The following is a 15850-nucleotide window of genomic DNA, read 5'->3' as shown; positions in this document are numbered from 1 at the left end:
AATATAATTAACTTGTTATTATTTTTTTATTTTTTACTTCACTTTTCTGACAAAAATGGTTTGGGATCTGAAAATGAATTATTTTGTTCGACATTGCCTACTTTTAAAAGATACACACTTTTTAAATTTGTATTTGTTTATATGTTATAAAGAATTAGTAATATTATATTAGCATCAACAGTTTAACATAATAAATATTTTATAACTAAAAAATGTCGTCTAGTGAAAATTCAATCTGATGCCAACTCGTAACTGAAAATTCCATTGCCTGATAATCGATTGCACTGATCGGAAAAATGTATTGCATAAGTCTACCTGTACAAAAATCATAAAAAGAAAGAATATTCAAATAATGGATATATGAAACCATTTTTTATGTGGTTTTGTAATATTTATCCCAAAATTTTATAACAATTTTTTTTTCGCATATCCGCGTAATATGTTCTTTCCATAAAAAACAGGTAATAATTATGTTGATTGTGTAACAATCACCAAATTATGAATATTTTTCGCTAAAATTTCCTAAAGGTATGAATCATAGATGGATGTAGGTTTATTTTTTTTATTTGTGATTTCTGCATTTTACCCTTTAACAAAAAATTTTTCATACTAACATTTTACAAGGAGATCTCCCAATATTATGGGGGAAAACATGTTAGTTGTGTAAATTAATGAAAATTGTATCCATAGCTGTATAATTTTGTCAAATGGACCATTGGAACACTTCGACTTTTAGTGTACCGACCAGTGGAACACCACGATTTTAAGTATTCCTGCAAGTGGAAAACTGAGATTTTTAGTGTTCCGACCCGTGGAACACCATGATTTTTAATGTAACGCAGTCAGCAAACTACGATTTTCGGAACAGTAACGTTAAAAATATTTTTAGTGTTTGTGTACCGGTACAGTAAGTTATTTTAGTGCACCTATCCACCCGGGTACGGTACAGAACACTGTGGAACCATAATGTTTATTTTCGAACGCTGGTGAAGTCTATAGTTTCAGATCTCGTCACTGATAATCATCAGTTCCCCCAGTTTTTTCTTTTTTTAATATTCTTCCCAGAACAACAAAAACATTTCATACCCAAAGATACAAGTGACATTTGGGTATGAAATGTTTTTGTTGTTCTGGGAAGAATATTAAAAAAAAACAAATCGAAGTACTTACGTTATCAACAAACTGGGATTGCGCCCAAGTATTTTGCAATAAAAAAAAATAAAAATTTTAGTAAATTTGTCGAAAATTAATGGGTTATTGATAACAATTTCAGCATATAACATTTGGTTTGTCTGCGTACTTTTCCAGTAATAATTACTCAGTAAGTTCTTTTGCGAGAGCAAGGAAGATATTCTGCAAACAATAAAATTACAAAACGTAAAAATAATTTTTATTAAAACATTATAAACTTGTTAAAAAAATATTAGCTGACATTTATATCCACTGTTTCTGCTTATAAAAAACAGCAGAATCTTTAAATACTCAGTAATAAAAAAATTTACACTATTTTAGAGACAACTTTTAAATGTATTTTATACAAATTCCTACAAAATATCGAGTACGCTGACAGACTTATTATCATAAAAATAAAGCTTAATATATTTAACCTTTTTGAACACCGTTTGCCATAAAATCTTTATAGATCACAACAACGAATCAAAAAGTCTACATTCGAGCATTTGATGGCATATCGGCTGCTAAAGGATTTCACTATTACCTTAAACACTGGCAAAATAGAAGTATATATTGGTATAATGAACCCATAAAAATGAACAATCTCATAATTAAACCAAATGTCAACATATCATCAAAATGTGAAAGTTCGTATATTTATTATCAGAATGTGTGTGCATGGGGCTACAGTTATGTATGGTGGAATTGGACAACATGGGTAAAACATATAGACTGGATGGTAATGATGGGCATAAGTCTATCAATAGCACCCATACAAGAGGACATTTGGTATAACACGTATATGGAAATGGGACTGACTGAAGACGAGATCAACAAACATTTCTCAGGGCCGGCCTTTTTACCATGGTAAGTGCACTAAAAATGAATAAAATTTACACATTACAGATTAATATAATATATTGTATATTTACTAAACAATCTGTAAACAAATATTTTCCTGTTGCTCCTCTTTGGAGCACAGGGCTTCCACAAAACATTTTGCACCTTCCCATGTTTTAGTTCTTGTGCTATTGTTCGGCGCCAGGTGTTTCTTGGTCGACCTCGATATCGTGATCTTTGGATTTCTATTCAAGCGCCATTCTGATTATGCTATGGGTATTTTATCTTAAGGTGGAGAACCCGATATATCTGCATATTATCCTGAGGTATTCTTGTACACAATAACTGCAGCTTCTGCACGATGGTGTTAGACACTGTTTCACCACCGTACATCAGAATCAATTTTATACATGCTTCCCCCAAATTATGTTGTCTCCCAGTTTAGCGTCCTCATTAGGTCCTTTTCTGCACCACCCCTTGTTGTTAATCAGATTAGTTTCTGGGTTACTTCCTTTTTGTTTAACCCTTTCAGTGTTTTTGTCGAATATATTCGACATTTAAAAATTCTCTCTTTCTTTGCGATTTTTCGGTTATCCTATGTACCGTTAACATTGATGTTTTTGTTTTTGCCGAAAAAACAGACAAAATTGTCCGAGGGTTAAAATGAAAATTGCTTTTTTTTTCTAAACTCTATGCCTTTATATGAGTTTAAAAACAATATTTTAGATTTTTATTCCGACAAAATTTTTTTTTGACACTGAAAGGGTTAATGCTTCCCATATCACAAATCATCGGGAGTGGATGTAAGCATATTTTCTCCTCTGCTGGAATTTGAAACCGGGTTTGCAGTCTGATACACTATCCACTGCACTAAGCCACCCCATAACTACTTATATATTTCATATTTCAACGAGTGACGAATTGAGCTAAACCTTTGGTCAATTCGAGATTCAGATTGATCCATCAATTGAAAACTCGCATCACAAATTTATACAGTCCAAATTTATACAGTCAACCTTTCACAAATTGTCAAAGGTTCGGTTTTGTTTTGTTCTAAGGTCGTTTTGTAACATCGCATAACCCCGGCTTCGTTTGTTTCCCGCCTATCGTTGGCTTCTAATTGGATGCTTGCATTCGGCAGCATAATAATAAAACAAACATCGAAAATATTATTGTCGCAAAAATCGTTGCTTTTCTTCTGTTTGTTTGGTTTTTATAAAACAAGTAAACATATTTAACATATCGTTCCCTTGAAATTCTCTTCAAACGTTGTTGTTGGCGTTGAGAAACTACTTTTCTACCCATGTTTTACTGTATAAAGCTAAAACTGCAATATTGTATTTAATATTCCGATTTTCGATAAAGAAACAATCACTGGTTTAAAAGAGATTCGATACGGAATCAACAGTTGCATATCGTCAATGTTGACTTACAACGGATCAATGGGATCCTATGTATTCGTTTTTCAACAACGTTTGCCGAAACTTACTCTGGAATTATGGGAAGAAAGTGTGAAAAAATCGGTTCTTTCTTCGTGAAAAATTTAGACAGCTTTCTTTCGCAAAGCATAAACACGCTCGTGTGTTTGGAAAGTTACAGAAACACATTCATTATTTTGGATAAATCGAAATCTGAATACAGGTAGTAAGCCCAATTCAAAAATATTGTGCTCTCCATCAAATAAAAAATTGTGACGCAAATTTAAAGAATTACCCTCCGCAAATTCATTTGCATTGCTAAAGCGACAAAATCGTTGTCTAAATTCTTTAGTAAAGGGACATAAACTAGTAAATTGTTTAGTAAAATAAGTTATTGGAAATGTGGTCAACGATATGACACCTTATTACATCGCGAGTCTACAAGACCAAATAATTCGGTTGAAGCTCCAGGGGCTTCGTCAAGCTCTTCAAAATCGTTGTCAGCTTCATCCGCCGTTTTTCGTCCCTCGAAACTTATATCCTCCACATCGTTTGGATTTTATTTCTTCAAAATAGTTGCACAAAATGCCAAAGAATAAATTGATTTACTTTGTTTATTGGTAAATAATGTTGTTAAGCGACCTTCGGAAAAATCGAATGTATTCTGAGTCTTCGTTTATTTCAGAACCGTCCTTCAATCTTTCCTTGGGATTAGAAAGATATGTTATGTATTTCAGGAAATTTACCGTCGTTTGTAGTCAATTCTGTCTTCACAAATTCCGGATCTTCGATTGGCAGATGTTAATTTTTTGAATTCTCGTCCGGTCGATCTGCTACTAGGAGCTGATCTCTATCCCCAAATTCAGTTCGGTGGGTGTCGTCCGATTTTATCTGGAGCTTTACTTGCTCAAACTTCTGTATTTGGCATGTTATGGGTCCTGTCCCTGGAGCCCCAATTAAGTTATTTGCCACCACTATAGATGTAACAGAGCTTTGTGAAGCAGTTTTAGCTTTACATCTTTTAAAAACTATAATTCGGGAAATATATATTGAATTCATGAAAATTTATTGTTTGACAGATTCCACATATGTTGCAAATCGTGTTTGTCGGAAAGACATTGACAATCATAATTGGTACTATGTGAAATCTGAGGAAAATTCCGCCGACTTAGATGGTCGAGGAATATCTCCAGAATTGTCTGCCTCACGCCTATACACTATAGGCCAAATGACCGTTTTTTCTGTGCAAAATAGAAAAAATCAAAGTGTCGTTCTTCTCGAGTTGTTGTTGTTTTTGTATTTAGAACACTCTAAAATAGAGACGCGTGATATTTATTAGTGCTAAATATAAAGTACCGTTACACATCTGGCCGTGCAAGTCGCTCAATACAATTTATTCTAAAAATATACATATATTTCTATGGTGCTTAGTCAAATTTGAGTGTGTATTATTTCGATTGTGTTTACAATAATTAATTAGTGTAAAATGGAAAATATAGATACAAGTATGGATATTTATATTAAATCAAAAAATTTTTATGTTTGCGACACTATACTTGAAAATAACCCTTTTAGCCTATGAAGACTTTAAAGAGTTAAAGTAATTTGATAGATTGACTTTCAGTAAGCTACTAAAAAAATGACCCAATATGACCTCATTGAAATTTTGCACATAAATTAAGTGATAAGTAATGAGTTAATTTAAATTTATTTCAAGTTCCTCCGTATAAAAAATCGACCTTTTTGAAATATGGCGAAAAGAAGGTAACAAAAAGAAAAAATGTGGTGCTGTTTTCAAGCATGTAGTGAACAAAATTCATGTTGACAAACATTTTCCGATGAAAGAGAGAAATTTTTAAAGGAAATAGTACATTTATTTTGCTTAAAATTAGTACAAAATTGGGAAAAATGTCACAGAAAGATGAAAGTTTTCAAAGAAAAAAATCATGAATAAGCTATTAGGCATATTGAATAGCGCTATCGATACTTTTCATCCATTTCCTTAGCATTTTTAAATAGACGCATACAAATGCGAAAACCATCCACACTTCCTCTTGAAGCCCTTGAATTGTTATGTTGCAGCGAGCTTATGGACAATTTTGATCTTAGCAATCAAGACGAAATTGATGAAATGGATGAAGTTTTTGATTTAAATTTGCAAAATAATTAGATTTAAGCTATTAATAATTACATTGTATATAATACTAGGTATAGCAATATAATACCCGGCAAACGTTGTTTTGCCGTATCAGAATTGCATCAATTTAGGTTTGGTAAAAATTAACGAATTCATGAAAGGTCAAGTTTTGATCTAACTACTCATGTCAAGTTTTTATCTAACTACTCTTACCACAAGAGATAATTTAGTATGGATGGCGTACTATTCCTATTTTGATCGCAATGAAATCATCAAAATTGGTGCAGGCGTTCTTGAATTATAAAAGGTGTAAATAACACAACATTCAAAATTTTCTTCGATTAAAAAAACTGTGAGTCAAATTGGGGCAGTCGTTCTCAATGAAAATATATTTGATCATATAAGTTAGACACCTAGAGCAGATAACTGAAAGAAATTTTTAGTACTTTTCTGTAAATTGTCGTTTTAGTAACACTTTATAGTATATGACGCACATAATTGTAAGAAAATCGGTCAAGCCGTGTGTTTTCAAGATTTTCGCGTATTATTCTCAAAAATTTCTTTCATAAATTCCTTTCCACTTCAATTAAAGATAACTGAAAGACATTTTTAGTCAAATCGGTCCCTCCGTTCTCAAATTGATGAGTTACTTTAAGTTTTTTACATAATTTTTATAAGTAGATTTAAATTAATTTTACTTCAATTTGATAAGTTTTTTTTCGTTTGACCCCACGCTCTATTCAACAAACAGGTTATGCACGAATTGGTGTCGGAATACTTAACGCCGATTAAACACCCAATCTCTAATCGGGCAAAACGAAAAGAATCTATATAGAGCGTAATCTGTCGGACGAACTTAAAATTAAACAGAAACACTCCTCACGCCCCATAGAGCATATACATAAAGTTTGGTCAAAATCGGTGCAGTGGTTCTTGAGTTACGGTGCAAAAAAACTAAATGTTGCGCCATCTTTCGGATGAACTTCAAACAACATAGAAACACTCATCACGCCCAATAGAGCCTGTACATAAAATTTGGTAAAAATCGGTGCAGTAGTTTTTGAGTTTAGCGATCACGAACATACACCTAATTTTTATATATATATATATATAGAGATATAGAGATAGAGATAATAAAACAAGTTATTATTTGAATTCTAATGGTTTAATTTCATTATTTGTAATAGAGCACAAACCACAAAATAATAAATTTACGATATATATATATATATAAATATAGAGCATATATGAGATATATATCTAAATTAGATCTGATTTGAATCATACTTGGCAGAGGCATTTTTGATTTTCGTTATGATCGGGTGTATATTGTAATTTTGGCGTGGTTTAAACGTGAAATCGGATGGAACTTACAAGCCTATAAATCGCATACATTTTACGATGATCGGATTTATTTTATGGGTTTGGAGCTACTTAGACGTGAAATCGGATAGAACATATATATGATGGGAGCTATATCTAAATCTGAACCGCCTTGACCCAATTTCATGACGAATGAGTTTTGCCGCTATGAATTTTGCACAGAAAAAGTGGTAATTTGACCTACAGTGCTATGGTGGCACGGACCTAGTTGGCTAGGTAAAGATACATCGATATTCTCGCTGATATCGAAATCCTATAACTGTTCCCTATCGCAGTACGTTTGCTCTACGTTTGGTAGAATATACATTTTAATGATATAGACCGGTCTTGTCGTATTACAAAAGGCTTCGTATGTTTGTTTCTCTACAAAAACAATCCATTTGGAAGCTGTGTCATATTTATCGACTGCTAATTTCTTTTTTCCTACGAGAAAGTGTCGATTCAGTAACCCCTTCGTTGTGATATCATTGCCTTACGTGGCATTTTATTCCTTCTGGTGCCCCTCACATGGGAGAGTTATGGCAAGGTGGAGTCAAGAGCATTAAAATGCATTTTCGAAAGCAAGCTCGAAATTCACGTATAAAAAATTATCGACCGTTTTTGCTAGAATTAAAGCGTGTTATGTCCAATGTCGGCCTTTACACCTGAACCTCTCATCACGGAGAAAGTTAAGTTCAGTTAATCAGTTTAGGAAAGTTCAGGCCTTGGGCCACCATTTTAGTTTCAGGTGGAAATAAGAATATTTAAAACCCTTACACATGAGATATAAGTGGAAATTTTCAGAACACGAAATTACTATAGACGACCTCGTAGTGTTCATCATGATTTCCGACTTCATGGAAATTAGGTCGCGTCTGGGTCCGAGTCCATTGCTTATGGATTCATCTGCGGCCCTCGCGGTTATACCCATGCAAACCGAGTCCGAATCCATATCTGTGGGTTAATCTGTGGCTCCGGTCCCTGCACATATTCTCCTAATAGCAAATTCGCGAACCGAATTCGGGTCCATTTGCAGCTCCGGGTGCCACACCTCATTCGGAGGAGTCGCCCTCAAATTCAAGGTCCGAATCAACCAATGGTAATTAATCTGCGACCCGCTGGATAGATGTTGTGACTTCCGGGCGCTACCTCGCATATTGTTGCAACCAGGTATTATTCTTTACCAATTTTTTCTTATAAATACACTGTGCGACAAATTTCAATTTTTTGATAATTACCGAGAAATTCCAACAGATTATGAAAGAGGGGCTAACAAAACGAAGACACAAAAAACTCATTCGGTTTGAATAAAGATATATGACATATCTCCGACAATATATATATATATAAAGTTTGCTATAAATCGGTTGATAAAACTGCAAGGCTATTATAGTGCAACACGTCTGTTTTACAACCCACAAAATTCGTTTGAGCAAAAATGGTACTGGAAAGAACACAAACATATTATAGGAGGATCCCAATGAAGATAAGACTACGTAAATCATAACGCTTAACCCATATTTGTTTTGTGTGAGGAAAGTTGCCATTACACTAATGATTACCTAATTAAATATTAAAAAAAATAAATATGTTTATTTTTGATTGTCTGAGCCTTGATAAATATTTTAATGTAGATTGCACAAAAAACACTAAGGTGTAAAATCAATACACGTAACTAAAGTAAATCAAGTTAAAGCCCACAGGTTTCTTTTTAGTTGAAATTGCGTTCAAAGATGATTTCGCCTTTTTCAATTTATTGTGCGTAATTCATTTTCTTATGGCGAACATTTTAAAAAAGTATAAGCAAGTTTTCTAATACCGTAGACAGATGACAGCCTTAATTTGCATTTAAAAAATTTTATTTGAATTAATATCTACTCCTGATAGGCTAGAGTTTCTGTATTTACAAAACATGTTTTTGTTTCAAAACAATTGTTTGTCTGTGTGACGAGAGTTTCTGCATTTACAAAACAATTGTTTGTCTGTGTTTAGGAAGAAAAAATATCATTTGTTTACAATATTTTTCGGAAGTACATAGATACATGATATAAAGGGACAATAGAAGCTATGATGTTAACAAGACAGATCCCAATTTAAGAGAATGTTGAGATTTTTATTTTTTTTATATCCTGAATGTAGAATGTTTTTTAAATTTGCCATTCCGTTTGCCAACACCTCGAAATATTCAACGGAAACCCCATTATGTATATATATTCTTGATCAGAATAAAATTTTATGTGGTTTTATGCATGTCCGCCCGTCTGTTGAAATCATGATGGAGATCGCAATATTTAAGATAGACTTCTGACATTTTCCACAGACGTTGCTAGTACTCCTAGGGTGTTTAGTAATGCTAGGCAGAGCTCCGATTTGCTCGATTTTACTCGCGAGTGAAAAATACTCCCGAGTGGGAGTACGAGAAGAGTACGAGTTTTTTAAGGAGTATACTCTTCACTCTTTTATTTTGTTTGGGAGTGCTCGCGAGTACTCCTTATAGAAGAATAAGAGAAAAAGAGTTCACTCTAAGAGTGAAATCGAATGGACAATTAAATTTGATTTTTTGGTTGTTTGTGCGTAGTAGCAAACTGTTAATGTTGTTGATCTTTTGTGTGATGTGGGGAGAAAGATCATATACATCAATACACATGTGACAAGTTACAAACCAAACATCACAAAACAAACAAAGAACACAAACAACATCAAATGGAACAACGGTATCAAAAAAATAATAATAACAAAAAAAGTATACTCGACAAGAGTGGAATTAAAAGAATTTCTACATAATGAAGTTTTCCTTTCAAAACCTTTAAATATCGGTAATACGCAATAAGTTGCGTGGAAGCTGTGATGGTAGTAATGTAAAAAAATTGGTGAAAATGTGTTGAAGCCAACAAGTATTTTGTGTTCTTTCCTGATTTGTGGCTAAACTACACAACGCACATGTTCTAAAGTATGTTTTTTCGATATAATCACTGTATCAAACCATAACGGATGCTAACATTTTGGAGCCGGATTTTCGGTGTTTTTTGAATTTTTCTTATAATTAAGACGCCCTTCATTATCTGGTTAATGGGCTAAAATCATTATAGGATTGTCAAACTCGTGGTTTTGCTACGTTTAGTGTATATCTCATGAATGTGCCAACCGTAGCTTCTTTGCAATTGTATTCCAAAGACAAAAATTTGGTGCGTAATTTTTTATAAAAAGCCCTATTTTTCTGAGTCTAGAAAAGGTCCATCAAATGCCGTAGAACACAGCGTGATTTTAGTTGTTTAACGTGCCGAATCTAATGATCCCAGCCCCTATATCCGGGCTGAATGTAGGAATATTGCAATATTCGCGTATATAATCGCGATTTCCGTCGAATTGATTTTACATACATTCATGCTTGTCTTATTATATTCGCGAATCTGTGTGAAAATAGGTCAAAAATACATCGATACGCGAATAATATGCGTATTTTATCCAAAATTGTTTGCGAGGCGCATTGGCAGTTCGTAATCAATTCTTTTAAAATAGGTGTACTTTTGTGTATTTTCATTTGAGATTATTGAAATCGGATGCGCATCAAAATCATATGCACGTTGCGTGATATTTATCCATTTTACGTGTTTTTCTTATTAAAATGCATCAGGCGGCACACTTTAGATGCTGAATGAGACATCAAAATATTTAATCTATGTCATTAAGGGTATTTATATACGTTTGTAGTTCATCTTCATTGAACTCATCGTGTGATCTGTCTTCATCTTCAATAGTTTGATTTAAATTCGACTGTGTTCGAGATTCCAATTCATCAATAGGATTTTGACATTCTAACATTTCAATTCCGTGGAAGCTCTTAACTTTTTCGCTGCTGCATGCGCTTGCTTAAGCTCATCGATGATATTGAATCGTCTGATGTATCCAAGGTTCTAGTAAATATATCTAAGACGTTATTCATTCGGGTGATCTTACGAGCGTGATGTAACATGTCGGCCTTATGCAATTTATGCTTAGCTTCAACAGCATCTTCTCCAAGAACTTCTAATGGAAGTACAAAATGTTCCATTATCTGCGTCGAAAGAATTAGCACCTTATTTTAATAATGATAATTTCGAAATAGGTTTAAATCTAATGGAAATAACTTTTGAGGCAGAATATAAGATTTACGTCTACTCCAGTTATTTCAGATTCAAATTAATCATTATTTCGGTAAATGGTCTAACATACAAAAATGTTTATAATTGAAAGAAACGCGCAAATCCGCAAAACCAAATTAGTTTATTCAGAATAAGGGCGGTTCAATAAACAAATATCAATTTTTATTTTAATTGCCAAACGTTGCCAAAAGATTTAATGCTTCCATAACGTCAACGTTTTAAACTTTCTGTGATCAGTCTAAAGTTACGCTTGTTTAATACTATTTTTACACATACCCATACGTATAGATACATTTTATGATAACAAAATATCGAATACTTTCTTAATAATTCTTTACTTATAGTTATACTTTTATTTTATTTCCACTTATAATCTTTACATTTTTATTTGTTTTCAAGTGTTCCTTACTAGATTCTAACACAAAAGAAGTGATAAGACAATGTGGAAATTCGACTTTGACCAGTAAAATGGTTCGACCTATAGTGCAACGGTGGGGGTGTTTTTATCGATAAGTGTTAAAGTGCAACGCTTGTTGCACCTCAAACAAAAAAACCTAAAAAATGTACACAATTGTGAATGTGTGTCGATATGAGTTTAGTATTTCCTAGATCATGATCCTGTATCCGAGTATGCAACAATGTATGCTAGATACCGCACCTCGACAACAAAACTTTGATTTCATCAAGTTAATGGTCAGGTTTGCTCTGGACAACATCTCTCCTACCTTGCGCAACATATCGACATAAGTATCCAAATCTGGCGAAACAAACCAAAAGGTCATCAAGGTATACGAAAGCCTTGTTCCGCAGACACAAACTTCATTCTGTACATCAACCGACATAATTGTGGAGTTGTACTACAAATCCCGAACGGCATGACAGTGAATTTATAATGTAGTATACCGGAACTTAAAACGCAGTTCCACATGGTTAATTATAATAAGGATTGTTTAAGCGGAACCGCATCACCTGTATCGATGACGTGATCCTCTAAATGAGGTTTTTTATATCATTTTTGTCAAAATCACGAAAAACTTAGTAAATGCAAATCAGAATCTTCAACTTTCGGATTGATCTCGAAACTGCTAATGAGCTTCGGAGCAATATTAAATGCTTTCAGAAATTGACGCCTGTACATTGAGTTTTCGAGACCGGGAATAACATATACATCCACGGTCTTCGTCTTTTCATCGAATGTAAGGTCTAACTAATTTTTCTAGCACAAAAGACATTCTGTTCATTAGTAGTGCCTACACTATACTTGTATACAGGAGTAATTTTAAAATTTAGTTTTTCAATCAAAGAAATAGAATTTTTCCCCAAGTATGTCACTGTGGCTCCCCTATAGAATACTGCCAAAAAGGCTTACCATTAATTCCTAGTTGAAAATACGTTCACGCGTCTGCATATAATTCGCCATGCGAAAAGGAAAAGGCTGAGTTATGCCAGGTTCTGTTGTTGCGGAGTGTCCAGATGGTTTTTGTGGTAATAATATGAACCTAATATGAACCCATCAAATAATTTTAAATCCTTTGAAATGAATTTGTGTCCAATCAGAATTTCGATATCTTCATTATTAAAAAATATGCAAAATCCGAGGTCTAGTAATAGCAAACCAACCAAACACTCATAATGCAAGATCATTGCATTCTTATTATGCTATACTTAGGTAGTCCATGATCTTAAGTATGAAAATAAAAGTATATAATTGCAATAAAGTAAAACATATGTTTTATGCATATTATTTTTGCAATGACAATTTTTTTGGCTAACAAAGATGTTGACTCGTGCTTTTTTGACAGCCGAGAGATTAACAGTATATTTTACATCTGAACAAAAATATAACATTTTAGTTATTCAGACTAAATCTCACTTTGTTTGTTTTTATAAAAACAACTATTTATTAATGGGAAAGGTATGACATTGCCCGCATGTATAAATAAATTTAAAACTCGTAGCTGGCGATTTTTAATGATGAAATATGGCTCATCACCTATGCCTGTTACATAAGTGTCGTCACTTTGCTAAGGAAATTCATGGAACTGATGAGGATCAGAGGGGAGATCCGAAACTATAGTCTTACCTGGCTTACTATAGTTTCGGATAATTTTAAAGCCTAGAAAACCAAACACTAAAATATAGGTATGAAAAAATCAAAACATTGGATAACGATTTCAAATAAATATGATTGAAATTGATTTGTGAATTTACAACAATTACAAATGAAAAAACTGAAAAACTATCACTTCAGAAAATCATCACCCTAACTAAACGCTATCTAGATTAATAAATATAAAATTGAAAAACAATAATGATTTATATTACAAGTGTAATATTAACTAAAATGTATGCTCCAAATTGCAGAATATTAAATCATAAAACAAAATCTATGATGAAATAAATTTATAAATGTTATCTTTGAATATGTGTTTGTGTGTATATCTGCATTTTGTTACTTTTGTACAGATCAGCTGTGAGCAGAGCTCCGAAATGCTCGCTCGAATTCGAGTAAAGAGTGAAACTTGCTCGATATAATATACGAAAATTGGAGAGTTTAAAAATGTAAAACTAAAAATCCATGACTCTTTGTGAACTCAACAAAGCATTATCAATACTTGCTAAAATTTCCCATAGAATTAACTTTTCTGAGGAAATTTCTAAACATGCCACAAATAGCGATATAATCAAGCCCCATTTTAATCTGATACCATTTATAGAAAAAAATGTTTTATTTGAATATATGATTCAAAATCCATACACCTTTTAGTTTAATATGTTGAAATAAAATATTATGTATAAATTAAACAATTATGTAATAATTTTTTTTAAAGACCGGAGCGGTTTTTACACCGCTTGTTTATTATAAAATCAAATTTGTAACTAATTAACTTAACTAACTTATCTCTAAATGTCTCTTTCTTTGTGATTTTTCGGTTATCCCATGTACCGTTACAATTGATGTTTTTGTTTTTGCTGAAAGACAGACAAAACTGTCCGAGGGTTAAAATAAAAATTATTTTTTTCTAAACTCTGTGCCTTTATATTCCGACAAAAATTTTTTTTGACACTGAAAGGGTTCAATTTTCTTTGAAATTATTTCAAAATCGTGGCGGTCTGGGCTACCAGCCAACCATTTCCATGCTGTACCGAGAAAATCTAGCGACCTTTTGGATCTTATACTAGGTTTAATTCTAGCAATATGGGATTTTATTTTGGATAAGGTGAAGGATATGTATGTGGTTAAGGGATGATGGCTGGTGTTTATAAAAATTTCTTCTTCAAATGTACGTATTATATTTTCATAATTCTGCAAATCGATGTTATGAATAATTTTAAATGATCCGGTTTCAATTTTTGCTAGTCCTGCATATATTGTCATTAATTTAGAATTGGAATAGTCCAATATTTGGGAATCTGCTCTGCATAATTTAGTTAATGTAGTGGTACTCTGCAATATATTAAGTGCATTTAGTTAATTTTTATGTGGTTTTTGTGGACTACTCGTCCACTCTTGGTTGAATTTCTATTTTCCTTTACTATTTCTTCTTTATGCCTTTCTGACAATTTTGTCCCTAGCCGCTTATTTATCTTAACGTAGATGTTTTGGCCTGGTAAATATTCCTTAACATCGGTTCTATTTTTGTTGTGATATCTTATGTCATGTGCCTGTTTTTTTCTGCAGTTTGTCATCGTTTGAGAGTCTTGTACGGTCGTAACTACCGGGTGAAAAATCTACAGTTCGTCCGAAAAAAAATCAACCGTTTTTTCCTATCGTTGAATGAATGGAGTGGTTCTATTCGTTAACGGCCTTTTCTAAAAGTTCTTCAAAATCACGGCATACTCCTTCAGACTTAATGCATCTCAATTGTTCGGCCAGTGTTGAGTGGAACCTTTCAATTTGTCCATTAACTTCGCTGCTGTAAGGTGGGCAAGTAAATACGTCAGTCCCTAATTTATCTTTCATCATAAACATTATTGATGAAAAATTCAACGTTCTTTCATTGTCTATTACCACCGTTTTTGGTACCCCATAAAAGAATAAGAGATCTCTAAGAGGTCTCCTTACATCTTCCGTAGATTTTCCTTTAAGTATACGGGCTTGAGCATATTTTGAAAATTTGTCTATGGATGTTAGCACTAATTTTTTGTCCGTTGAAAAGATATCCAAATGAAGGATTTGTCGTGGATAGGTGGGGATAAATGTTTCATTAAGTTTTGGGTTGTTAGGGTGCCTTTCGTATTTATTTCACAATCCTTTTTGTCTTGCCTAGCATTCCGGGGAAGTATTATTTTTCTAACATCTGTATTTTATTTTCCTCGGCATTACGATGTGCCCTTTTATGGGTGTCTATTATAATATTTTCTTTGTCAGTTTCAGATGTAACATCGCCAACAACATTCTGGGAAAATAAAACTTTGTAATTTCGAAAATGAATGGGGTATATTTCCTAAATTTTGCCCATAATACATTCTGGTGCTTTTATACCATTTCTGAGTGAATTGTCGTTCGTTAATAATATGCCTGTGGTAACCTGGGAATATAATTTTAAATTGGTAGGATGGCTCATCATATATAGAGAATCAAATTTGTTTCTTAAATACGTTTATTGGAATTTCTGTACTATGTATTAAATTTTCTGCGGATCTTTCGTGACTGTGAACAGTTCCTGTAAGAGAATTGATATTGGACGTTTTTGTCCTAGAAGAGCGTCTTTTCATCTTGGGGTTGTTATTTTTTTTACTAAATGCATAGGTGAGGGGTTGGTGATCGGTAAAAA

At 33.0% G+C, this 15850-nt stretch overlaps 1 protein-coding gene across 1 annotated transcript in view; it reads left to right on the top strand.

Annotated features, from left to right (window-relative positions):
• The first annotated feature begins 821 nt into the window (after positions 1–821).
• LOC133327135 (alpha-N-acetylglucosaminidase) overlaps positions 822–15850 on the top strand; it is a 39561-nt gene continuing 24532 nt past the window's right edge. Inside the window, exons 1-2 of the mRNA XM_061535738.1 lie at positions 822–902; positions 1643–2040. Coding sequence (XP_061391722.1) covers positions 822–902; positions 1643–2040 — 479 coding nt within the window. The remainder of the gene's footprint in view (positions 903–1642; positions 2041–15850) is intronic.

This window comes from Musca vetustissima, unplaced genomic scaffold (assembly GCF_032173495.1).
Source record: "Musca vetustissima isolate MV318-11 ecotype Yass unplaced genomic scaffold, APGP_CSIRO_Mvet_v1 utg20448, whole genome shotgun sequence".
Taxonomy (NCBI): Eukaryota; Metazoa; Arthropoda; class Insecta; order Diptera; family Muscidae; genus Musca; species Musca vetustissima.
This window is presented reverse-complemented; position numbering and strand designations above follow the sequence as displayed.